Genomic DNA, 27,242 nt, shown 5'->3' on the forward strand with positions numbered 1-27,242 from the left:
CCTAACGCACGAGAAAGTCTGCACAGATGGCACTTCGTTGGTCGTTATGGTCTTGTGTTAGGGGACGATGAATCTAGCGACCACACACTTTTGATTACCCCATTTGTTGCATGAACGTGTCAACACTACCAAAAGAAGCGTCCAGTGTGCAGCTAGGTATTTAATATTTATCCAGTAGTCACCTCGAATGAGGTACGTTACAACATTGCAGGAGTCATACTTTGTGATCAAAACTATTCGCACACCTGGCTGAAAATGGCGCCGTCCATCGGTAATGCTGAAATTCAATTTAGTGTTGGCCTACCCATAGTCTTGATGACTGCTTCTACTCTCTCAGGTAAGTGTTCAGTCAGGTGCTGGAATGTTTCTTGGGGAACGGCAGCCCATTCTTCACGGAATGCTGCACTGAGGAGAGGTATCGATGTCTGTCGGTGAGGCCTGGCACGAAGTCGGCATTCCAAAACATCCCAAAGGTGTTCTATAGGATTCAGGTCACGACTATGTGCAGGTCAATCCATTACAGGGATGTTATTGTCGTGTAACTACCCCGCCACAGGCCGTACATTATGAACAGGTGCTCGATCGAATTGAAAAATGCAATCGCCATTCCCGAATTACTCTTCAACAATGGGAAGCAAGAAGGTGCTTAAAACATCAGTGTAGGCGTGTGCTGTGATAGTACCACGCAAAAGAACAAGGGGTGGAAGCCCCCTCTATGAAAAACACGACCACACCATAACACCACCGCCTCCGAATTTTACTGTTGGCACTACACACGCTGGCAGATGACGTTCACCGGGCATTCGCCATACCCACACCCTGCCATTGGATCGCCACATTATGTGCCGTGATTCGTCAGTCCATGCAACGTTTTTACACTGTTCAATCGTCCAATGTTTACGCTTCTTATACCAAAGGAGACCACGTTTGGCATTTACCGGCGTGATGTGTGGCTTATGAGCAGCCGCTCGACCATGAAATCTAACTTTTCTCACCTCCCGTCTAACTGTCATAGTACTTGCAGTGGATCCAGATGCAGTTTGAAATTCCCGTGTGATGGTCTGAATAGAAGTCTGCCTATTACACATTAAGGACCACTTCAACTGTCGGCGGTCTCTGTCAGTCAACAGACGAGGTCGGTCTGTACGCTTTTGTGCTGCACGTGTCCCTTCACGTTTCCACTTCACTGTCACATCGGAAACAGTGGACCTAGGGATGTTTAGGAGTCTGGAAATGCCACGGACAGGCGTGTGACACAAGTGACACCCAGTCGCCTGACCACGTTCGAAGTCCGTGAATTCCGCGCAGAGCCCCATTCTGCTCTCTCACGATGTCTAGTGACTACTGAGGTCGCTGATAAGGAGTACCTACCTGGCAGTAGATGGCAGCACAATGCACCTAATATGAGAAACGTATGTTTTGGGGGGTGTCCGGATACTTTTGATCACAGAGAGTAGCTGCGTGCGGCCGGCCGGCACGCGGAAACCAGATAGGTTTGCCACCTGGTCCAACGACTCACCATGCTTATGTTCACTGACAGGGCTCCGTAGACCTTCTGCAAGCGCCCACGAAAATGTTCGGTACTCTGGTTTTCCACCAAAACAAACTAATTGACAGGTCTCTGCTTGGAACACACCTCCACTTCAGACATCATTTTGTAGGCTGTGTATATCGCCGACACCTCTCGGAACTTCCTGAACTGCAGAAGCCGAAGCGGGAATATTCCACGACGTCCCAGAACAAATTACGCATTTTTTTGAACCGAAATTGGACGAGAAGAAAAACGTGTTGCATTACTTATTGAACTACCCTAGTAGATGTAGCTCTACATGTAGAGGTCACTTCTGTTAATAAAAAGGGGGAAGGAAAGTAAACAGAGAATTAAAGGCCAATATCATTAACAACAATCTGTTGCAGGATCCTAGACTATATTCTATGAATTGTCATTATGACTTTAGTTGCGGAGGCAAAAAGGCCTATCTAAAAGAAAGAATACAGGCTCAACTAAAGCCACAAAAATAAACGCAAAATAAATCTACCGGGTGGTTATAATTAAACTTTCCCTATTTAACACGTTGTAACAGCGAAACAAAATTAGCGTGCGAGTACCAAACTTGGTAGCATTAATGTCAAGGACATCGGAAAGAGCAATAACGCAGAATCAATTCAACTGAAACACTTTTAACGTGCTGCTATGGTATGTAATAGCATTGCATACCGGTATCATTACTGCTACAACAGGGGCTCAAAATGGCGTCCATCAGTGTCCAGAGGAGTCTGAAATCGTATCATTGCATTCTGCACAGCAAATCGAAGCCAAGAACCGCATTCTCAAAAGTACTTATACTATCGTACTCATCATTTAAAGTCGTTAAGATAGTACTTGCAGATTTTATTTAATTGCAATCTTTCATTTATAAATTATATGTTACTTTCATAATTCGCAATTGCCGAGTGATAGGAACCTTCAACCATACGATTCATGTGTGTATTCTTATCGTATACTGTAGACCCAGCAGTATTTGGCAACTACGTATCCCAGCCCCTAGACAATTTAGTGGAAAATAAAGCCCGCATCTCGTGGTCGTGCGAAGCGTTCTCGCTTCCCACGCCTGGGTTCCCGGGTTCGATTCCTGGCGGGGTCAGGGATTTTCTCTGCCTCGTGATGGTTGGGTGTCACAATGTCCACGTCACAATGTACCGAATACAAAAGTAGTCATTACTACAGCGAACGGAAGAAACACAAGGCGACAGAATCTACGTAAATTACCGCTCACTAAAGTGCCACGCATCAAGGAAAACAGAGTCTCACGAATCCTGTAAGGTAGTTGTAGCGTCCTTCCAGGAATGGCCAATCTCCCTGCCACAAGCGCTGCTCACTCTTCACTTTACAGACAGAGTACACCTTTCTTGATATGCTGCACTTCAGACTAGCACACCTGTGAATGTTCCCCTGGTAAACCCTGTCCTCCGGGTAGCCCCACAACCAGAAATCAAAGGGAGTGAAATCAGGTGATCGCGCCGGCCGAGCATTTCGAAACGATCGTCTGATAATTCGATCGAAACGAGCCAAAACTTTTCATATTGCAACTCTGAGTCGGAGGGTGGGTAGTTATCTTGGAAAGCCCGCACAGTGCATAGAGGAAGGTTCAAAGTTTTATGTTCACACATACACATACCATACACTCAAAATGAGCATCATGCGTAGCTCGAGAAACATTGAAACCGTAGACCATTTAATTGCACACAAGAATCAACAGGTCCCTGTTTATTAAACTGACAACTTCATCAATTCGATTTCTCAGCTCTTGAAGAGTACCTGCCATAGGTAGGACAAAGACTCGTTTCTTTTCTTGTACCCACACAGCACAAAATCGCAAGCTGTGAGATCTGGTTACATGTTACGCCAAAACCGATGAACAAGATATTGTTGTCCACGTCTCCCAATCCAACGTTGTGGAACGGTATGTTAAGATGGCGCCGCACCTCCAGGTGAAAGTGAAGCGGGGTCGCCATCACACCTAAAATGGAATCATAGGAATCTTATTGAAGGAGAGGAAACAAACAGTTCTATAGCAAGTGCAAGTACGACATTCTTGCCACAGTTTCCTCCGCGTAAGCCGGCCGAAGTCGCCGTGCGGTTAAAGGCGCTGCAGTCTGGAACCGCAAGACCGCTACGGTCGCAGGTTCGAATCCTGCCTCGGGCATGGATGTTTGTGATGTCCTTAGGTTAGTTAGGTTTAACTAGTTCTAGGGGACTAATGACCTCAGAAGTTGAGTCCCATAGTGCTCAGAGCCATTTGAACCATTTTTTCCTCCGCGTAAAAGAAAGGCCCATAAATTATGTAAACAGAAACGGCATAAAACAAATTCAGATTCGATGAGTGTCTTTCACACATTCGACAACTACATCAGGATTTTATGACAACAAAAACCTTACTATACGAGACTTTACTATACTCGATAGAGAAACGTCGATTCGTCCGAAAAGATGAGCCGTTCGAAAAAAAAGTGTCCTCTGCCATACGCTGGAAAACTTAAAATGCAAAATGACTACCTTCTGTTGCGGTCTCCAGAACGCAATTGCTGCAGTAACTCCAACTTTTGTGGCTTCACGTTCCGGTGTCGTTTCAGAACAAGCCACAGCGTTGTTTGAGGATGTTAAAGTTCTTGACCAGCCCGTCTTGTGGCAATATGAGGAGTCCGTGCGAATGCATCTCCTCATTAGTTACGTGTTCGATCCAACTAATCTTCAGCATTCTGCTGTAGTACCACATTTCGAAAGCTTCTATTCTCTTCCTTCCTAAACTATTCATCGTCCATCTTTTCACTTCCATACATGGCTACACTCCATACAAATACTTTCAGAAAAGACTTCCTGATACTTAAATCTGTAGTCGATGTTAATAAATTTCTCTTCTTCAAAAACGCTTTCCTTGCCATTGCCAGTCTACACGTTATATCCTCTCTATTTCGACCATCATCAGTCATTTTGCTCCCTAAATAACAAAACTCATCTACTGCTTCTAATTCCCTCAGCCTCACCAGATTTAATTCGACTTCATTCCATCATCCTCGTTTTGCTTTTGTTGATGTTCATCGTATATCCTCCTTTCAAGACACTGTCCATTCCGTTCAACTGCTCTCCCAGGTCCTTTTCTGTCTTTGACAGAACCACAATGTCATCGTCAAATCTCAAAACTTTTATTTCTTCTCAATGGACATTAATTCCCATTCCACTTTTTTCTTTTGGTTCCTTTACTGCTTGCTCAGCCGGCCGCGGTGGCCGTGCGGTTCTGGCGCTGCAGTCCGGAACCGCGGGGCTGCTACGGTCGCAGGTTCGAATCCTGCCTCGGGCATGGGTGTGTGTGATGTCCTTAGGTTAGTTAGGTTTAAGTGGTTCTAAGTTCTAGGGGACTTATGACCTAAACTGTTGAGTCCCATAGTGCTCAGAGCGATTTGAACCATTTTTGAACTGCTTGCTCAATATACAGATTGAATAACATCCGGGATAGGCTACAACCCTGTCACTCCCTTCCCAACCAATGGTTCCCTCTCATGCCCGCTACTCTGTTTTCTGTACAAATTGTAAATAGCCTCGTATTTGATCCCTGTCACCTTCAGAACTTGAAAGAGAGTATTCCACCTAACATTGTCAAAAGCTTTCTCTAAGACTACACATGCTAGAAACGTAGGTTTGCCTTTTCTTAATTTATCTTCTAAGATAAGTCGTAGGGTCAGTATTGCCTCGCGTGTTCCAACATTTCTACGGAATCCAAACTGGTCTTCCCCGAGGTCCGCTTCTACCAGTTTTTATATTCGTCTGTAAAGAATTCGTGTTAGTATTTTGCAGCCGTGACTTAATAAACCGATAGTTCTGTAATTTTCACATCTGTCAAAACCTGCTTTCTTTGGGACTGGAATTATTATATTCTTCTTGAAGTCTGAGGGTATTTGGCCTGTTTCATACATCTTGCTCACCAGATGGTAGAGTTTTGTCAGGACTGGCTCTCCCAAGGCCGCCAGTAGTTCTAATGGAATGTTGTCTACTCCGGGGGCCTTGTTTCGACTCAGGTCTTTCAGTGCTCTGTCAAACTCTTCACGCAGTATCGTATCTCACATTTCATCTTCATCCACGTGCTCTGACATTTCCATAATATTGTCCTCAAGTACATCGCCCTTGTATAGACCCTCTTATATACTCCCTCAACCTTTCTGCTTTCCCATCTTTGCTTAGAACTGGGTTTCCATCTGAGCTCTTGATATTCATACAAGTGGTTCTCTTTTCTCCAAAGGTCTCTTTAATTTTCCTGTAGGCAGTATCTATCTTACCCCTAGTGAGATAAGCCCCTACATCCTTACTTTTCTCTTCTAGCCATCCCTGCTAAGCCATTTTGCACTTCCTGTCGATCTCATTTTTGAGACGTTTGTATTCCTTTTTGCCTGCTTCATTTACTGCATTTTTATATTTTCTCCTTTCATCAATTAAATTCAATATTTCTTCTGTTACCCAAGGATTTCTACTAGCCCTCGTCTGTTTACCTACTTGATCCTCTGCTGCCTTCACTACTTCATCCCTCAAAGCTACCCATTCTTCTTCTACTGTATTTCTTTCCCTCATTCCTGTCAATTGTTCCCTTATGCTCTCCCTGAAACTCTCTACAACCTCTGGTTCTTTCAGTTTAACCAGGTCCCATCTCCTTAAATTCCCACCTTTTTGCAGTTTCTTCAGTTTTAATCTACAGTTCATAACAAATAAATTGTGTTCAGAGTCCACATCTGTCCCTGGGAATGTCTTACAATTCAAAACCTAGTTCCTAAATCTCTGTCTTCCCATTATATAATCTATCTGAAACCTTCTAGTGTCTCCAGGCTTCTTCCAAGTATACGTTCTTCTTTCATGATTCATCAACCAAGTGTTAGCTACGATTAAGTTACGCTTTGTGCAAAATTCTATCAGGCGGCTTCCTCTTTCATTCCTTACACCCATTCCATATTCACCTACAACTTTTCCTTCTCTTCCTTTTCGTACTATCGAATTCCAGTCACCCATGACTATTAATTTTTCGTCTCCCTTCACAATCTGAATAATTTCTTTTATCTCATCATACATTTATTCAATCTCTTCGTCATCTGCGGAGCTAGTTGGCATATAAACTTGTACTACTGTGGTAGGCGTGGGCTCCGGTTCTATCTTTACTACAATAATGTGTTCATTATGCTGTTCGTAGAGCTTACACGCGCTCCTATTGTTTTAACCATTATTAAACTTACTCCTGCATTACTCCTATTTGATTTTTTATTTATAACCCTGTATTCACCTGAGGAGAAGTGCTGTTCCTCCTGCCACCAAACTTCACTTATTCCCACTATATCTAACTTCAACCTATCCATTTCCCTTTTTAAATTTTCTAACCTACCTGCCGATTAAGGGACGTGATATTCCACGATGTTATCCGTAGATCGGCAGTTCTCTTTCTCCTGATAAAGACGTCGTCCTGAGTAATCCCCGCCCAGAAATCCGAATGGGGGACTATTTTACCTCCGGAATATTTCATCCAAGAGGTCGCCATCATCATTTAACCATACAGTAAAGCTGCATGACCTCGGGAAAAATTACGGCTGTAGTTTCCCCGTGCTTTGAGCCGTTCACAGTACCAGCACATCAAGGCCGTTTTGGTTAGTGTTACAAGGCCAGATCAGTCAATCATTCAGACTGTTGCCCCTGCAACTACTGAAAAGGCTGCTGCCCCTCTTCGGGAACCACACGTTTGTCTGGCCTCCCAACAGATACTCCTCCGTTGTGGTTGCACCTACGGTACGGCTATCTGTATCGCTGAGGCACGCAAGCCTCCCCACCAACGGTCCATTATTCATTGGAGGAGGACAACTTGGGGTAGGATCAATATTTTAATTTACCGTTCACAAATGTTCAATGCTGCCTTCGTTGGACGTAAGGGAACATCTAGAGGACAGTCAAATTCGTCCCAGATTGTTGCGAGTGTGTTTGGAGTCACACCATTCAGCGCTGCTTATACGTGGCATATCAATTAATCCAGTTTGTTTGAAGAGGTTGCACATGGATGGAATCTTTGGCAAATCGCTATTTTAAAAAAATCTGTGTTCCACTTAATATCTCTGTAGCTTTCCTCTGGATGTTCTGCGAAACACTCGTCTACAGCTGCAGTCGCTTCTTGGTCGGACAGAAAACCCACCAGCAAGGAATATTTTAAACTTTTAGAGTAAATGGAAGTCCTATGCAGCAAAATTTGAGGTATAGTTCGTATGGTCCAGCAGTTCATAGTGCAGATGCCCCAGTTGTCCCTCGTCAAAATTCCCTGCACTCTCGTGCCTCCACTTAGTCGGAAGCCGTAACTGCCGCGGTGCGCGCTCGCTCCTGGTCCCGCCAGCTTTTAGCTCTAGACCAAATCCGTCTTACCAGTACTGGGCGGCCGGTTAGCTTGCCTAAATACGTGAAACGTTACGCACGCTAGACTTTTTTCTCGTTTTAGTCCATACCACCACTTCGTCCTTTTTTGCAGCCTTGGCGTTACAAAATGTTTCCCTATCTGTCGTAAATAGCATTGTTGCGGACGATTGACTTACGAAATTATGCTCGTTGCTTCAGGGATGGCTTCTATGGCGGAGGTGCCCTAAGTCGTGGCTGCCCGTTCGTGGCGGTGAGACAGTGTTTTGAGACTCACACTAAATTAAAGGCAGAGAGAGATCTGGACGTCTATGTAGTATCATTACAGCGCGGTAGCGTTACTACAAATATGTATGAAAATACCGTAAAAAGTTCTTGGTTTAGCCCAGACCAGCGGTCATTTGTATGACAATTCGAACACATGTGTTACAGTAGCTATGTTACAGTATATTAAGCAAAGTGTTAAAGATGAACTAGAGCTGGCCCCGGACAAATTATGCGAATCGATTAATTCCTTCTGCAAAACGTGTTAATTGGACTGAAATTAAAACTCAGCTATTGGCGCCATTTGCATGTGCACCGTTCGGATTTTACGTGCATAAACAGTCACCCTTTAATAATCTGGAGTGGAAAGAGATTGATGGTTCAAATTTGGTCCATCAGTACATCGAATCTTGGTCCGTTTGGATTTTACGTGCAAAACACACATCGGTTGTAGCTTTGCACGAAGGTAGATTAATGAATAAAGTCAAAACGCGTTTTTTTCTAATAGTCGTTATTCGTTGTCGAGATATGATGGTTTAAACTCAAGCTAAAGGTAGCGTGTAAAATTCGTTCTTACGAGAAGGGTGTGCGCGAAAGCGGTCACTAATTCAAATCAGTAAAAAATGCATTCTTAGAATAAAACTGAAAGTTCGCTTTCAAATATCTAGCTTCATTCGGATTTTACGTGCAATAATCGAGTTTTCTGTGAGCTTTTCCTTATGCGCGCCACTTGTATGTTTCAAACTTGTGCGAATCAATTCAAATACTGTAAGAAAATGGACAAATACATGTAGTTAATGGATGTCCTGTTGTTTCGTGAGAGATCTAACCGTTGCCACGATGTAAGCAACATAGTTCAATAGATAGTAGAATGACCATACATGTAATAGTTAAAAAATAGTTTATGGTGGATAAAATTTCTGAGGATAATTTGTTCCGTGGAAGACTCTGATTTACTTTTTTGATCTGTAAGTGGGGGGAAGGAAGACTGATTTTTTTCCCCTGAGTGGTCCATTTCTCCCCCAAACCCACTCCCTGTTACACGTATGGTGAGAGGTACAAGAACAAACCGACACAGCTTTTTGTACTTCTAAAGAGTGGGATACATCTACAACAGGAAGTAGCTGAGAGTGGGGGTGCTTCTAAATAGAAAGTATTCCAGATTGGTGATGCATGCATCCTAAACTTTAATGACATGGTATGTTATATTGTATGATATGGCAAATGCCATGTTGGATAACATGACATCATGTATCATGTTACTTTACTAGAAGAGATGCATTATATGACATGACAGGGGTACAAATACTAACCAGTAAAAGACCGCGAATATATCAAGATGTTTTGATTTAAATGTCTTTGAAGCTGTCTGGTGAGTCAAAAAGCCAGTTTCCTTCTTTTCCACCCCTAACACTGCTCTGAACATATTTGCCTTTTTTTGTGCTACGATAAGAGCAGTTCTCACTCTGGTGTAGAATATGTGTGCGTGAAAAGACGTAGGTAATGCTGGTGAGATGTCAGTAGACATGTTGTGTTCCGGGGAAAGGAGAGAGCATCTGGGACCACATCCTGCACGCACAGCCCAACCTGACAAAAGACAGCGGGAATGGAGACGTGGCGGCTGACTCGTACCACAAGCATAAGGAGGACGTGAAGCTGCTCGTCGGGCTCAACGTAAGTACCACTGCTGGACACTCCAACGCCACTGAGTAGCGGAAATGTGGCACGTGACTCATGTTCCATGAGAGGCAAGTTATGGCAGGTCACTAATGGGACAATGCCTAGATAATATTTCTCGAAACTGTGAAACATGAAATGCTTATTACTTTATCAAGAAAGATGATCTTATTCTTGCTCCTTTTTTCTTTCTTTCCCTCTGGCTGTCGATGGAAAACTAATTTCGTGTAGCGCCTGCCATGTGAGATTCGTCAGCATTTCTCTCACACTCTCCCGCCAAAAAGTGTAAACATTCTTTTCCATACGAGTTTTCATTTTTTCTACTGGAAGGGTACTATATACTAAAGTTTCGTAAAGTGGACAACTTTTCATTGTCCTACATTAAGAGTTAATTAGTAGTGTTTGCATTAGGTTGGTATTTTGTCAAGATCTAACCATACATCAACACAATGTTGATCATTTCTGACTTCCTCTCAGATAACGATGTCATCAGAGAAAAGTCTGAAATTGCAGCTAATACTATCCACAGAGTTTATACCGTCTTTGTTCCTACTTCTACATGCGATCGCTACTACACATAACTGTAGCCTATCTCCGTCGTTCTACCATAAAACGTTAGTTTACTACCATCAAGCCGGCCGAAGTGGCCGAGCGGTTAAAGGCGCTACAGTCTGGAACCGCACGACCGCTACGATCGCAGGTTCGAATCCTGCCTCGGGCGTGGATGTGTGTGATGTTCTTAGGTTAGTTAGGTTTAAGTAGTTCTAAGTTCTAGGGGACTTATGACCACAGCAGTTGAGTCCCATAGTGCTCAGAGCCATTTGAACCATTTTGAACTACCATCAAACGAAAATAAGAAGCATTACGTACTTCATCTTCTAACACGATTTCTTAGGTATGTCAGACTACGTGTAGTTTGTTTTTATTCTTGCAGTCGCTTTAAACTACGATATCAGGGCATTTAAACCATTAGACAAATGTATCTCCCATATATATTCTTTCTCCATCTACATAATTTTAAACAAACATTATATACACAACAATGTCTTGTTTTGGTTTCTTTCTCGCAGTCAATTTCAACAGAAAATAAGAACTGTATTTATGGCTTACTGGCTTATAATTAGAACACTACTACGGAATCTCAGTCAACAGAAACTTTATAATCTTATCCAACTGCAGATTAAAACTATGCGAAATACTGTTATTAAAGCTACTGTACTCGCAGGTCCAGCAGCGGGAGGGGTCTCTCTCATACCCCAGATACCAATGACCTCAAACGATTTACCCATTCGTTTTAAGCGTTTTCAATTACCACTCAAGGTTTTGTCGCCAGTGACAGTAAACAAGACACAAGGTCAGAAAGAGAGGGTAGGGGGAGGAAATGGACTTGGGGGGGGGAGTAGAAGATGGACCATAAGAGGATGGAGGAGGAGATGGAGAGAGGGGGGAAGAAGTGATGGACATGGAAATGGGGAGAAGAACAGAAGGAGATTCGGATGCATATCCAATTCCCCTACATACGTATCAACTGCAAAGCGTTGCTTTGGGTCTGTTATTTATCTATAAGACCAATAAGTGCACTTTCATGATTTTTAATAACTTCTTGCTCTGCCTATACTGCTTTATTTGACTTCACCTCCATTTCAATCAATATTTTTTGTACAAAGAGTATACTTCTAGATGCACTTCTACATTAGTACTGTCTCTTTTTGCAGGCCAACTGCTACCGGTTCTCTCTGAGCTGGCCTCGTATCCTCCCCACGGGAGACACTGACGTCATCAACCAGGCGGGCATAGACTACTACAACAACGTCATCAACGAGCTGCTGGCCAACGGGATCGATCCCACGGCGAGTACATCACCAGCCACCAGCTACAAACCACAAACTGCTGTGGTAACTACGCAAAGTCTGTCTCATACTCTCGCCCTCTCATCTGACAGCACGTAATCAGAGGCATCAGCTTCCTTTGTCAGGCAGTGAACTCCAAATGAAAATTCCACAGTTTAATTTCTGTAGGAAAGATAAACCAATTTATTACATTATTGTACTGAAGCGAGCACAGACATACGGGTTGTTTATAAATGAATGGTGGTGTTTTTAAAATTAAAAATGCATCTGTTTGTAACATTATATCGACGAATCCTCCAGCATAAGCAACGGCAACTGTCCAAGTTTTTGATGCGCTACCCGCTCGCTGTTCTCTTGTCATGTTTACTGCGCAGGTGCAGTATCTGTTTCCAAGATGGCGTTGCAACAGGAAAAGCCTTTCTGTGTGCTCCGTTTTCAGATGTCCAAATCTGTCGTAGCAGTGCAGCGTGAATTGTGGAAGGTGTTTCGTAAGTGGGTATGTTTTAAACTGCACTAACTGGGATTGGTTCAGGTACTTACACCAGCAAAGTGGAAAGGCGTGACTTTTGTAAGGGCCTGCAGTTAAAAATAGAACACGCTCGTTTTATAGAAAGAATCATCTTCTACGGTGAATCCACTTTCTATGGAAGTGGCAAGGTGAACATACGCCATGTCTATGTCTGGGGATGCGAGAAACCACATGCTGACAGAGCATCAGCATGACTCTCCAAAAGTGAACGTTTTTGTGCAGTACTACGCGAGAACGAAAACGACTCATTTTTCTCCAAACAACGTATGGTGATGGGTAATTCATTTCTAAATATGTTGGAAAGCTATTTGTTACCACAAATGATAGCATTTCGCAACCAGACAGTGCTCTGCCCCATTTTCACAGGAATGAGCAAGAGCTCCTTAATCTTGTTCTTCACCTACACTGTACTGGATGTGCTGCAACAGCAGACAACAATTTGCCCTGTGATCACACTGTTCGCCAGATTTATCAACCAGCGATTTCTTTGTGAGGGCTTGTGAAAGGCCGAGTTTACGTACCGCCAGTGTCCGAGGAAGTGTGTGATCGCGTGAAGCGTGCACCGCAGACCATGACGGAGTGTGGGAAGAATTTGATTGCCGTCATTATGTTTGTCGTGTGACCAAGTGTGCACGTATTGCAGGATTGTGATTAATGCATCAGAAACTTGAACTGTTGCCACTGCCTATTCTCTAAGGTTTGCCCATATAAAGTAATAAATTGATTTATTATTAATTTTTAAAACTGTGCCATTCATCTGTAAGCAGCCTCTACTGCTCAATTAAACGAAATCAGCCTCCTGAAAGGGCAATAGTGTACTCTGAAACTAGATGCACGTTTACTCCTCATCCCATATTAGCATCTTTCTATTGTCTAGTGAAGAGCAATTTGTAAACTGGTCGTTCCAAGTTTATTTGCCCTGAGTGCACACAAAGCTTGCGTGCTTCGGTCTGAAACACAACACAATACGGTACTACCTTCATCTCAAGATACAAACTTCATTCAGCCTGCACATAGTTATGAGGAGACGTTCAGGGTAGCGGTACGCTGTTAGTTTAATGGTCTTAACCATCTGTGTGTCTAATAATTAATCTGTGTAGCAACGACATATACTGTTGTGACTCTTATTAGACTTATTAATACACTCCGTCAGTCCAAAAAGTTTAGAGACTGAATTAATAAAAACTACAAAAAAGTGAAAATGGTCGTTTGAATGCTTCAGGTTTTTTTTTTCATATTCTCCGGTCACTAGAGTATATTGCCGAGAATGTTCATACAACCATGAACTGTCAGAAAAATCCTTTGTAGTTCAACTCGCAAGTGACAGTGACCGGAAAGTTAATTACTTCGCGAAAGTGAATTAGTTGCATTTCGCCGTTTTGTGGTAGGTTCGTATTCGTAGCAGCAAATCTCGTTACCTGTAATGATTTTTTCAGAAAAACATCGCCCGAATTTTGCATTTCTGCAAAGTCTCGGCAGGCATCCGCATTACGTTGATTCTGTTCGGCAATCATGGTGTGTCGAATAAACTTTGCACAGACGTTTCTCTTCTTGAAAAGTCTCTGGAGAATGTTTTGAACATCTGATTTAGAGATGTCGCTCCACTGCGATTTTTGAAACACTAGACGTCTCACGTCCACTACTTAACACTGACTGCTCACAACTGACTGGTCGGATGTTCATCTGTTGTTTACAACTGTTAATTCAAGATGCCACCGTAGTTAACTGCGCTGACGTCTCTTATATGCCAGGATCTTCTTGGACGGATGGTGTATACACTGGTGGAAAAAAAGTTCCATCACGAAGAAGAAGTTGTGCGAGATAAACGAAAGTTGGTAGGCGAGTTTCTGCTTCTGAAAGACGACGCCTATTCGAATTTCGCGCCAGTGGCATAGGAGTGGCGCTAGTAACGCCATCATGAGGCTGCAAATCAGGTTTACTTTAAATACACGCTATAACTGCCATATGCGTTAGTTACGTTTGACGTTGGACGTAGTGAGCTGACGTTAGTCAAGAATGCCTTTAAGACGAGGAGAGAGCCATTATCAACAGGACCCGGAATCTGAAGGGGGTCGTGTAACAGGGCTACAAGAATTTCAGTGTGGTCACAGGAAGGTACGGCCACAGGAAGACCAGTGCTGTTAGCATACGTGGCACTGCCAGCAGGGTAGAGATGGGCAAAACTGTTCTTTTCAGAGATTGGATCAGAACTGTTCACTCCCTGAAATGAATTAGCTCTTTTTCATGACTCACCACTCATTTACAATAGAAAATAAATGGAAGGCACATTGCCCTTTAAACTTGGTTTATTCCAGTACTATACCTGTATTTTGATCTTATTTGATCCTATTTTGAAGTAACACAGATAATGAGTAAGAATTTTGCATTGTTTATTGAAATTTCCACGATATGACAAAGTTTTTGATTATTGATTTATTTTGCACTATCGTGGTTTTTTGGGTGATCGGAAAATGTTGTAACTTGAGATTTACATTAACAATATATTTGGCTATAATGTATTAAAATTTCATTAACCTCATACAAATACATCGAAGCCATATATTTTTAAAGTGAACGTTTACTTCCGAAGACGCCTAAAATCGCAAAATCCGTACCAGAATAAGAAAAAAATATATAAATTTGACTGTAAAACGAAAGTGCTGCATATAGCCTTACGCAGAATAAAACAAGGAAAATATTGGTGTATCACATTTTGCGATACGTTTATCGGTTCGCTCATAATTAAAGCGTAAATTCGAGTGTCCATAATAAAAATCCTATAGTAAGAGGAATCATCAGGAACCTAATCTAATCAGTCTAAACAAATAAAAATAAAATAAAAACAATTGATGTATACATAACATAATAATGTAATATACATAGCGATATTACTACGAAGAACAATATCCAGTGGGGACGAACTCCGATGCAGAGGCGCTGAGTCGAGCAGGTCGAGCCGCGAGCTGTATTACTGCGTGAGCTGAGACCGCAGAGACCAGAGTGACACCTGAGTCGCTTTGTTCAACGCTCTGGCTAGAGTTGAGACGGTGGGGTGGGCGCTGAGCGGGCGAGTTCCGAGGGTGGGGGGTGCGGTGAACTCACCCGCTCCGAGACAAATCGTCCGTTCCCTTGCGAGCAGGTTTTTGCAAGTAGTTCCTATGTTATCCGCTAGGTGGCTCTCTGTCCTGTTGCTCGCATCAACTGCCCAGAGGGCAGGACGTGCGACTGAAACGATCGCCGACAGAGTGCGATGCGAAGTTAAGCTGCGCCAGACACTGCACGCGGCAGACGACGCACAGAGACGGCACGGCATATGTGAAACACAAAATCCAATGGGGCACTGCACAATGCAGGCAGCCAAGGTAGAAGCAGGGCAGAGGCCGGCGCTGGCTGTGTTGTGTGGCGTCCACTGTGCTCTGACCAGCAGAGGCGCTGCTGATATGCTCCGTCTCTCTCTCTCTCTCTCTCTCTCTCTCTCTCTCTCTGCCGTGGGAAACGTTTGGAGCTACCGTTCTTTTTCTCTGAATCACTGATTGTTCACTCCTTTGAAAGATTCAACTCTATGAATTAGTTCAAGAGCGGATCCCCCATCTCTACAGCAGGGAGGACCCTTGTATTTGGCACGCGGCTGTGGCACATCATATGCATCTGCAGCAGCAATCTGAGCAGAAGTTGGCACCGCAGTGACATAACGCACCGTTGCAAATCGGCTACTTCAAAGACAGCTTCTACCCAGCCGCCCTGCAGCGTGCATTCCACTGACCCCAAACCACCGCCGTTTGCGACTTGGTTTCAAGCGAGAGCTCATCGGAGAGCGCAGGTCTGTTGTGTTTTCCGATGAAAGCCGGTTCTGCCTCGGTGGCAGTCAGTGTCGTGTGTTGATTAGAAGGAGGCCACGTGAGCGCTTGCAACCAACCTATCTGTGTACTAGACACTGGACCTCCACCTACAGTTTCGCCTAGGGCGCGATTTTGTACGACAGTAGGGGCACTTTCGTGGTTATCCCAAGCACCCTCACTGCAAATTTGTGCTTCAGCCTGGTGATTCGAATTGTTGTGCTGACATTCAAGAACAGCATTCCGGGGGGTGTTTTCCAACAGGATAACGCTCCCCCACATACCGCTTTAAGGAGTGTCGATATGTTGTTACTTTGATCTGATAAATCACTAGATCTGCCTCCAGTCGTGCGCGTATGGGATATTATCAGGAACCAACTCCAGCGTCATCCACAAACAGCATTAACTGTCCCTATGTTGACTACCAAGTGCACTAGGCATGCAATTCCTTTCCACAAAGTGACATCCGGCGAGTTTATGACGCAATGCGTCCTTGCATTCAACATTCTGGCGGTTACATCGCAAGGCTTTTCTCAGGCTTACATTAACCTATGACCTTCTAACGTTAATCACTTAAATATGTTACACAGTCAACTGTATTCTCAAAATTTCATTATTCTACATGAATTACGTATTTCTTCGTGCTGAGATATTTATTTCTGTCAGTGTACTTAATCTGTCGGATTGTTCTGTCTATAAATATTACTGTTCCAGATACAAACATAATTTACTATCCTCCAAAATTTCACACAATACTGAGGAAAAACTTTCAGAAATCACTCTAACGCCGAGGCTACAACATAAGAACACACCGCAAATACGACGCCATTCTTGGAGGGTGACGCGTCCGCAAACTCACCTAACAGGCTTTGTCAATAACGGCAGTTTTATGAGCTTGGCCCTACATAAAATTTTCTTTGGGCGTCCATGACAACGAAGAAGAGGATTTAACAGAACACAAGAAACATAGGTTCATTACAATAAGAGCAAGAAATACACAACAACAACAACAGCGCAGATACAATTTCAGAGAGGATCCGCCGTCAGCGCAATTCATGTCATATCTGCACGAAATTACGGAGTACTGGTTGGTTGATACGGATCTATCAGTCGCATTGGAAATATGTATTTTCGTCTCGATATTCACTGCTGAATATGCATAGTTCTGTAGTTAAGCTGGCTAGGTCGCATAAAAAGTTATACAGTAGGTGAAGAAGGACTCTATTCATCACCAAGTATGCATGACGCGTTTCGAGATTTTTTCATCTTCATAAATCAAAGTGTAAAGATAGCACAAGGACAGGAGCATTCCCAGCTGTGTGCGTAACATTAGATGATATGAGACGAGTAGTCGTCATCTCATGTGGCGTGGACACTGCTAACGTACCTGTCCTTGAACTACTTGTGCACTTGGATTTCTGAAGATGGAAATAATTCCGAAACGCGTCATGCATACTTTGTAATCAATAGAGTCATTCTTCACCTGGTGTACGACTTTTTATGCGACCCAGCCAACTTAAACTTCGAATCTACACGTATTTACTAAGATGGTCGCTAGCCTCCTACATGACATTATATTACACCTTTTTTCGCTGTTCAATCTTACACACAGGCGCAAACTGTCCGCAGGTCACGCTGTATCACTGGGACCTGCCACAGGAGCTGCAGAAACTTGGCGGCTGACCCAACATCGAGCTGGCAGACTACTTCGTCGAGTACGCTCGCATCGCCTTCGAGAACTTCGGAGACCGGGTGAGTAACGTTTGCCTCCCTGTCTGCGTCAGCCACATAAGTACTGTCATATTAGAAACCCCTCCTTCCAGCGAAACCTGTGGCAGGAAGTCTGTGTGGCTAGAAACAACATCAACAAGTCCATTTACCTCTCCCAAGGTGAATTTCTTTGAAGAATATACGAAGGTCTCCCAGAAAATAATCCACCACATTGTCTTTCTCAGCCAACAACAATGGTACAATTGCGAAACTTTCACGTATACATTATTTGAAGTTTCCGTAGTGTGCGTGGAAATTTTTGATTCCTCCGACAAATAGCGCAGCTGCAGCAAATGGGGTCTGTAAGTGATGTACATTACAAGCAGCGTGTCTTCATTGCAGTTCTCTCTGCAGAGAAAGGAACTGTTGGGAAGATCCACAAATATTTGTGTGCATTTTATTGAGCATCTGCAGTCGATAGAAGTACGATTAGTCGCCGGGCAAAGAGGGTGACGCCATTACGAGAAGTAGGTTCGACAGAGCTCCAATACTCACAGCGTACAGGGAGGCCATCCACGGCTGTCACACCTTACAAGATGCCGCTACCTGATGTGCCAAGAGGCAGCACCATTAATTCTGAAGCATATGTGGACCCACCAACCAAACTCAAGAAGCGCTTCCTGTGATGTCGGCGGCCTAACAACCCAGGTGACTGTTTGATTCAACACGATAACGCTCGGTCTCACACAAGTTTGAGAACTTTGGAACACATCACTAAACAGGGTCGGAGAATGTTGTGTCATCCACACTACAGCCCTGACCTTGGTCCCTAGACTTATCTCGACTATTTAAGGATGCCTTTCGCGGATGATGTTTTGAGGATAACGAAGAGGTGTTACGCACAGTGAAGATATGGATTCGTGACCAGAACAAGTAGTAGCACCGACAGGGCATACACGCCCTTTTGTCACGCTGGAGGAAGGCCATAGAATTGTAAGGAGCTTACGTGGAAAAATAGGAAGTGTAGAAGAAACACCATTCCCCCTGGTGCTTACATTTCATTGAGTTCAACAAATAACTGTTGAAGAAAAAAAATATGGTCCATTACTTCCTGGCCACTGTCATATTTCAGTCGCCTGAGTCAACTTTCTGTCGGAGTTCCCCGTTGCGGTGGCACCTTCGCAGTGCACTAACCTTTTAGCAGAAAATTATCTTCTTATTAGCATTACCTTTAACACTGTGTGTTCCTACAATTTCTGTGAGCATATTACATGTTCCTATCCTGAAATGTTGTCAGGTATCATGCAGGATGAAGATGATACGATATTTCGGCAAGCTGACTTGTTACTATCTTCAGATGGTCTTCATAACTAATTATCTTTCGTTGGGTGCCGTTTCATACACCCGTTATGTGTGTATGTCACGCGCTACTCTAGACGAAAGATCTTAGGGACTGGCTAGGCGACCTAGAAACTCCAGAAGCCAGGAAGCTACCGCATCCCGTGGCAGTGCGGGAAAATGTACGTAGGTCAGACCATCAGGACACACTACAGGAAAGGTGCGCTGACCACAAGCGTCACACAGGTAAGGAGCAGTCTGAAAAGTCAGCTGTAGCAGAGCAGCACACCTCCGGATGACACACCGTGAATTGTGACGGCACCAACTTACTGAAACAGACCAACACATTCTGGGACTGCAGATTAAAAGAATGTGTAGAAATCGGTCTACATGAGAAACCGATAAAAAAAAAAGACCGGTTTCCACAAAGTAAGACTAAGGTCTATCTCTCCTGTTCCATTCACGAACTGCACGTGGGAAGAGACTAGTCAGAAAGAATCAATGTACAAAGAGCTGTGGTACGGAAATACTACGTAATGAAGAGATACGCTTGAAGTTCTCTGAGGCTACAGATACTGTGATAATGAACAGCTCAGCATTCATTTCAGTCGAAAGGAATGGGCAACTTTAAAAAGCGCAGTTACAGAATTCGCAATGAAAACCATTGCTGCAAGGAAAGTACATGCGATGAAACCATGGGTGACAGAAGAAATACATCAGTCGATGGACCAAAAGAAGGAAGTACAAAAATGTTCAGGGAAATTCAGAAATATAATCCACTTAGGAACTAAATAAATAGGAAGTCAGAGAAGCTAAGGCGAAATGGCTGCATGAAAAATGTGAAGAAATTGAAAAAGAAATGATCATCGAAAGGACTGACCCAGCACACAGAGAAGTCGAAACAATCTTCGGCGAAATTAAAAGCAAGGCCGATGACGTTACGAGTTGAGTGGGGATTCCCCTGTTAAATGCAGAGGAGAGAGCGGATGGGTGGTATGAAGGTAAAGACTAGTCTGACGACGTGCTAGAAGAAGAAGTAGGCGTCGATAGGCAACAGATACGAGATCCAGTATTAGGATCAGAATTTAAAAGGTATTCGGAAAACTTAAGATCAAGTAACGTAGAAGGGATGGATAACATTCCGTCGGAATTCTAAAATCATTGAGGAAGTGGCAAAAACGCCTATTCGCGTTGGTCTGTAGAATGTATGAGACCGGCGATACACCATCAGACTTTCGGAAAAACATCATGTACACAATTCCAAAGATTACAACAACCGACAAGTGCGAGAAATGTCGCTCTGTCAGCGTAACACCTCAAGCATCCATGTTGCTGACAAGAACAATACACAGAAGAATGGAAAAGAAAACTGAGGATCTGTTAGATGACGATCAGTTTGGCTTTAGGAAAGATAAAGGCACCAGAGAGGCAGGTCTGGCATTGCGGCTGATAATGTAAACAAGACTCTAATATACAAATTGTACAAGAACAAAGAGGTAACAATAAGACTGGGTGATCACGAGCGAAGTTCTCGGATTAAAAAAGATGTATATAGTCTTTCGCCCCTACTGTTCAATCTATACATAGAAGAAGCAATGATGGAAATAAAAGAAAGCTTCAAGAGTGGAATTAAAATTCAAGGTGGAAGAATAGCAACGATAAGATTCGCTGATGATATAGCTGCTCTCAGTGAAAGTGAAGAAGAGTTTCAGGATCTGTTGAACGGAATGAACAGTCTTAAAGAGTACAGTAAATAGACTGAGAGTAAATAGACAAAGGCGAACGTAATGAGAAGTAGCAGAAATGAGAACAGCAACAAAACACCAGAATTGGGAATCATGAAGCAACTGAAGTTAAGGAATTCTGCTCCCTAAGCAGCAAAATAACCCATGACGGACAAAGAGGACATAAAAAGCAGACTCGCACTGACAAAACGGGCATTTCTGGCTAAGAGAAATCCACTAGAATCAAACACAGGCCTTAATATGAGGAATAAGTTACTGAGAATGTACGTTTGGGGCACTGTATGGTGTGGTAGTGAAACATGGACTGTGAGAAAACCGGAACAAAAGAGAATCGAAGCACATGAGATGTGGTGGTATAGACGAATGTTGAAAATTAGATGGACTGGTTAAGTATGGAAAGAAGAGGTTCTTCATAGAATCGGCGAGGAATGGAATATATGGAAAACACTGACAAAAGGAAGGGACAGGATGATAATACATGTGTTACGGCATCAAGCAATAACTTCCATGGTACTAGAGGGAGCTGAAAGGATAAAAATTGTAGAGGAAGAGAGAGAATGGAATAAATCCAGCAAATAATTGGGGACGTAGGGTGCAACAGCTACTCTGATGTGAAAAGTTTGGTACAGGAGGGGATTTCGTGGCAGGGCGCGTCAAACCAGCGAGATGAATGATGACAAAAAAAAGAGGATAAGCCTCCATGTTGGCTTAGTTTACTCAGTTGGCCTGAGGAGGCTGGGAGCACCCGTGCCAGGCTAAAGTCCCACCAAGGCAAAAACCCCTGGCACAACAACACTGCTTTGGAGGGGATATGGGGAAGTGCAGGGGAGAGGTACTCTGGCACCCCGAAGTTACTTTCACTTGTTTCGTTCATAATGACGTTGATTTCTTTAAGTTTGTAAGTCTTGTGTCCCGTATCGCCTGATAACCGATAACTGTCTTTGTTGACTACGAGACAGTGTGGGACTGTATCCAATAAAGCGATTACTTCCGCCCTCAGGTGAAGATGTGGCTGACCTTCAACGAGCCCAACATGTTCTCCAGGGGCTACTCTGGAGCGTCGTCAGCTCCCGGCGCCAACTCCTCGGGCATCGCCGACTACCTGATGGCCAAGACGATCCTGGAGGCGCATGCGCACGCCTACCGACTCTACGGCCTGAGCTTCCGCCTCAAGCAGAGGGGTGAGCCCCACAGTTATTCTTATTTATCAGAGTACTGGTTTCTGATATGTAGCTCAAGAGGAGTTAACTCGAGGCAGAGTTGTACCCATCCTTGAATAAAAGTACTTTACTATTTTGAGGACAGATTGCTCACCATTAAAAAGATAGGAGTAAGACAAGGGGCGTTTCTTTTTCTTAAAGTTGATTGGCTTTATCAGGATCCTAGTACTCCGTCTTCAGGCCACGAGTGGCCTACCGGGACCAATCCGACCGCCGTGTCATCCTCCGTGGAGGATGCGGATAGGAGGGGCGTGGGGTCAGCACACCGCTCTCCCGACCGTTATGATGGTATTCTTGACCGAAGCCGCAACTATTAGGTCGAGTAGCTCATCAATTGGCATCACGAGGCTAAGTGCACCCCGAAAACTGGCAACAGCGCATGGCGGCGTGGATGGTCACCCATCCAAGTGCCGACCACGGCCGACAGCGCTTAACTTCGGTGATCTCGCGGGAACCGGTGTATCCACTGCGGCAAGGCCGTTGCCATCAGGATACTAGTGCAGCATACAATTTCCCACTCTGTTGGCTACAAAACCCTAATTTTCAAAATAATCTCCGTTCAATGTGACGGCCTTACGCCACATTACTGGCAGGACCCGTATGCCCGCATGGTACCACTCTACTGGTCGATCTCGGAGCCAGTGTCTTGCTGCCATCAGTAACCTCCTCATTATTCATCTACTGCTTCTCGTCGAGGGCATCCTTCATTGGAAATAGAAAGGTGAGAGATTCGAGCTGTACGGTGGATGACCCCTACTGGTGGTCGAGTGTGTGAACACTGTCGCCGGCCTTTGTGACCGAGCGGTTCTAGACGCTTCAGTGCGGAACCGCGCTGCTATGGTCGCAGGTTCGAATCCTGCCTCGGGCATGCATGTGTGTGTTGTCCTTAGGTTAGTTAGGTTTAAGTAGTTCTAAGTTCTAGGGGACTGATGACCTCAGAAGTTAAGTCCCATAATCCTCAAAGCCATTTCAACCATTTCTGTGGGCACTATCAAAAGAGACATCCGTCTGAGAAGCGATGTGTTTGTGATTCGTAGATCACCTCGAATGACAGCACTGCAGCAGTCACAGCTATACGCGGCCGGTTGGCACGCCGGAGATCGAACATGTTTGCACGACTTTGTTGCGATGATGACAAACACCTTGTGCAACGACTCACCGTGCTTTTGTTCACTGCCAGGTCTCCTTAGACATTCTGGAAGTGTCTATTAATATCTACGATGCTCTATTTTTCCACCAAAAGAAACTCGATAACAGCTCTGCTTGGAATGCACTCCGTTACTGACGCCATTTTTAAGGCTACGTATAGAGCACCACCTATGATAACCACATGAAATTATAGGGGCTGAAGTGGTAATGTTCCACCATGTCGCACAACAGATTCTGCACTACTTTCTACCGAAACTGGTCGAGAAAAAGAAGGTGTTTCACTACTTATTGAACTTATGTCTGTAAACATGTTCCAAGCTTCAGTCCAACGAGTGAAGTTTGTTAACAATCGATTGTTTTAGAAGGGTGTGAGGCAGTGTCGACAGGGAATTAAAGTACATGGAGAAGAACTAAAAACTTTAAGGTTTGCGAATGACAATGTAGATCTTTAAGAGACGCCGAGAAGACTTGGAAGGTCAGTTGAATGGAATGGACACTATAAAAATGTTTAGAACACGAATAGCAACAAAAGTAAAACAAGGGTGACGGAATGAATTATATTAGGAATCTGACACCAAACGTAGTAGATGATTACTGCTATTCGGGCAGCTAAATAGGTAACTAGAGAAGATATCAAATGTAGACTTGCAATGGAAATGAAAGTGTTTCCGGAAAAGAGAGATTTGTTAACCTTGAAGATAAATTTAAGTGATAATACCGGACATTTTCAGGAAAGGAGAAAAGCGAGCTTACTAAATTCTTCAATAATTTAAAAATGTCTTGCTTTTATTTTATATTTTAATCTGTATTACTATAACTACATTTATTTTCTGTGACACATTTGTACTTGCGCGCAGCTGCCGTTTCCCGACAGCTCTCGCTCTACTTCGCAAGCGGACAAGGCAAAGCCTTTCTATGGTTTCGTGTAGGTCGCATCAAGTTCTGTCTTCTTGATATTGACAAGTTGTGTTTTGTAACTATGAAGAGTCAATATTTTATACTTGACTAAAATTTTAATAATCATGTATTATAGCAACTGTAGTTTTGTAGCGTTTTGTTTCTTTAAGTGTTATATATCTGTTCGTGTCTTTCATTCATGTGAATTCTGAGGCGCCCATATTTATCCCGCTGGGATCGCTGGTACTTTATTGAAGTTGTATCTCATATGAATATGTTAAGTTTTTCATGTTTACTATTTCCCTATTTTTGTAACACAGTAAAATTTGATTTTCTTCTTCTCTCACGTATTACCGAATTATACATAAGATACGGCCCATTAGTATTCTGTACGCTGAGGTAATATTTTACGATGAGCGGTATATCATTACTCTCGTACGTAACCTTCCTCTCAAACACATATATGCTTGAAGCCGATTTCTTTCCATTTGATTGGGGCACGTTCCTGATTTCTTGTTCTTGTAGATCTTGAGATGTTGAAATGTGCCTTTTTTGTATATTGAGATATGTCAATTAAATGTTTCTCAATAAGCGATTATAAAAAATGTTGCAAATGATAAAGCCATTATCGCTACAAGAATGTACGTTCCAATGGCGATGGGTGAAACTCTTTACGTATTCGCACTATGGAATGAAAGTAAATTAATAATTCTGGGCCGGCCAGGGTGGCCGATGGGTTCTAGGCGCTACAGTCAGAAACCGCGAGACCGCTACGGTCGCAGGTTCGAATCTTGCCTCCGTCATGGATGTGTGTGATGTCCTTAGGTTAGTTAGGTTTAAGTAGTTCTAAGTTCTAGGAGACTGATGACCTCAGATGTTAAGTCCCATAGTGCTCAGAGCCATTTGAACCAATAGTTCTGGAAAACACGAATCAGTATGTGGGACCGAATCAGGCCAGTGGATGTGTTGGGTGACGTCACTCTTCACTTGCATAATCGATGGGTTGAGGACAGCTCTTACGCAGAAAAATACGTAAGAGGAAGAAAACGATTGGCAAATTAGCCTCAGGGGGCTCATATCTTCAATTAACGATGAATTAACGATATAACACGAGTAGAACTGCGTGAACAGGTCGGGCAGGCGTGGCATAAGGTATACCAGGAGATAATTCGGCATCTGGGATCGATTCGATGCCTGAATTGACGCCCATCAAAGCTCCACCGTGTGCAGGTATCGACGTACCTGGTACCTCAGAACCACTTGTGCCATTAATCTATAAATGTGATCAATTCATGTACTCCGTATGCACTGTTGCAACAATTAAAACGGAGTGAATTTGAAACCTCTACAAAGGTGTACTAATATGTTTTCCTGCAGTGTACATAGCTCTATGCCTCCATGTTGAAGCACGATTAACTAAAACGCTAATACTACAGTGATCTCGATTCCGGTTCCAGGCAAAGTCGGCATCACGCTGGACGGAGCCTGGTACGAGCCACTGACCAACAGTAAGGAAGACGCCGATGCTTCGGAGCGCCAGCTGCAATTCGAGGTCAGCAGTGCCACTGTACTATGCCACCGTACTACCACTTGAGTTCACTTCCATTCCCAGTCTTTTATTCTTTCCTCACTCATTTTCGAGACTTTCTAAAAACACAGTCCCTTGCTTGTAGGTGGGTCTGTGGGCGAACCCCATCTTCTCGTCCCTGGGCAACTTCCCCGAGGTAGTGCGCCAGCGCGTGGCAGCCAACAGCAAGTAGGAGGGGCGCACCAGGTCCCGACTACCCACGCTCTCCCCGTCCGAGATTCACCTCATCAAGGGTGAGTAGCCGACACGCAGCCACAGAGGAAACGCCTCAGCCTTCTGTCTAGACTAGCGTGTCCAGCAGAATACTGATACTTTCCACACGTCAGTTCCTCCCTGACACTCCTGGACTCTTATAGACAGTATAAACAACCAAATTCCGGTTCAGGTCTTAGAGGGGTTTCCTCACCTGTAAAAAACGTATACCAAGATTGTGAAACATCTGTGCATGAGACCAACCAGAGCAACTGGAAACCACGAGATAATCTAAGATCACCCCTGAGCGTCAGCAGGCTATCGCTACAGCCACACCATCCACTTCTCATTTTGATCACATCACCGCATTCCACAGCTCTACAATTCCCTCGAAATCTCAGTGAACCAAGTAACAAGTGCAGTGAACAGCAAGTATGTAACTCACGACGGATGAAAGAAGTTTGAATATACAAGCACTTTTACAAGAGCTATTAGACAAACTGTAACGATACGCTGACACATGGGTAGCGTTCACTCTTGCATCTCGTGAATAATGTAAATATTTAGGTAACTTAGTCCATATGTCAATAAGAAAATATTTGTAAATTCAGGTTTGGAAACGTCGGATAAAATTTTAATAAACCAAGGCCACTGAAAATGCCTAAAACAATTACGTGAAACATTAAAAATTATAAATGTTCCGAACCAAAAGACGAGCAATAATGTTATCTACGGGATAAACATCATTGCAGCAGCAACTGAGGAAGAATACCTTCAAATATTAAAAATATTATTACTCCATTAAATTAATTAAAATGCGACAGACTACCTGCTACCATAAGGCCCACAAATGACAAAAGTTTAAAAAACGGGATAAGAAGGACCATACCTTGTACTGGGCTTCAGAAATTGTGTGGTTCACAGGCACGGCTGACTTCTTCGGGCTGAACCATTACTTTTCATCTTTTATAACTTCCGGGAGCAGCGGCCAGGAGCCTTCAAAATTGCACGACGCTGGTGTCGCCACATCCATCATTCTAGGGTACCCAATCAGCTACTGGATCACGGTGAGAAACACAATATGTAGATGTTTCTGTCATCAGAACTACTTCTCTTTTACGAGTAGTTCACTGATCACATCTATCAAGCGGCTGTACGTGAAAGTTTCCTGCATTGTTTCAGGACGTTCCATGGGGACTCCGTAAGCTCCTCAACTGGGTCCACGACTCCTACCCCGGTTACCCCATCTTCGTCACGGAGAACGGCTAGGCGGACCCTCCTGGTGTGCTCAGTGACACGGGCCGTGTCCACTACCTCAGG

At 43.7% G+C, this 27,242-nt stretch overlaps 1 protein-coding gene and 1 pseudogene across 1 annotated transcript; one reads left to right on the forward strand and one right to left on the reverse strand.

The window, feature by feature from the left end:
* The first annotated feature begins 3,474 nt into the window (after positions 1 to 3,474).
* LOC126095713 (myrosinase 1-like) lies at positions 3,475 to 27,191 on the forward strand. The gene is made up of 8 exons (XM_049910463.1): positions 3,475 to 3,508; positions 9,738 to 9,865; positions 11,584 to 11,763; positions 21,877 to 22,057; positions 25,600 to 25,694; positions 25,816 to 25,894; positions 26,847 to 26,989; positions 27,105 to 27,191. Exons 1-8 carry the CDS (start codon positions 3,475 to 3,477, stop codon positions 27,189 to 27,191), a joined length of 927 nt encoding a protein of 308 aa, XP_049766420.1.
* On the reverse strand, positions 22,464 to 22,581 carry LOC126096157 (5S ribosomal RNA; annotated as a pseudogene).
* Positions 27,192 to 27,242: the final 51 nt, after the last annotated feature.

The sequence above is a fragment of the Schistocerca cancellata genome, chromosome 8 (genome assembly GCF_023864275.1).
Source record: "Schistocerca cancellata isolate TAMUIC-IGC-003103 chromosome 8, iqSchCanc2.1, whole genome shotgun sequence".
In the NCBI taxonomy this organism is placed as follows: domain Eukaryota; kingdom Metazoa; phylum Arthropoda; class Insecta; order Orthoptera; family Acrididae; genus Schistocerca; species Schistocerca cancellata.

What these genes read in the sequence shown, in the direction of transcription:
- LOC126095713 (XM_049910463.1), top strand. Translation starts at nt 3,475, where the DNA reads ATGGCGCCGCACCTCCAGGTGAAAGTGAAGCGGG. An exon ending in CTTCCGCCTCAAGCAGAGGG is followed by an intron (nt 22,058 to 25,599) that starts GTGAGCCCCACA and finishes TTCCGGTTCCAG; the next exon opens with GCAAAGTCGGCATCACGCTG. An exon ending in AGCGCCAGCTGCAATTCGAG is followed by an intron (nt 25,695 to 25,815) that starts GTCAGCAGTGCC and finishes CCTTGCTTGTAG; the next exon opens with GTGGGTCTGTGGGCGAACCC.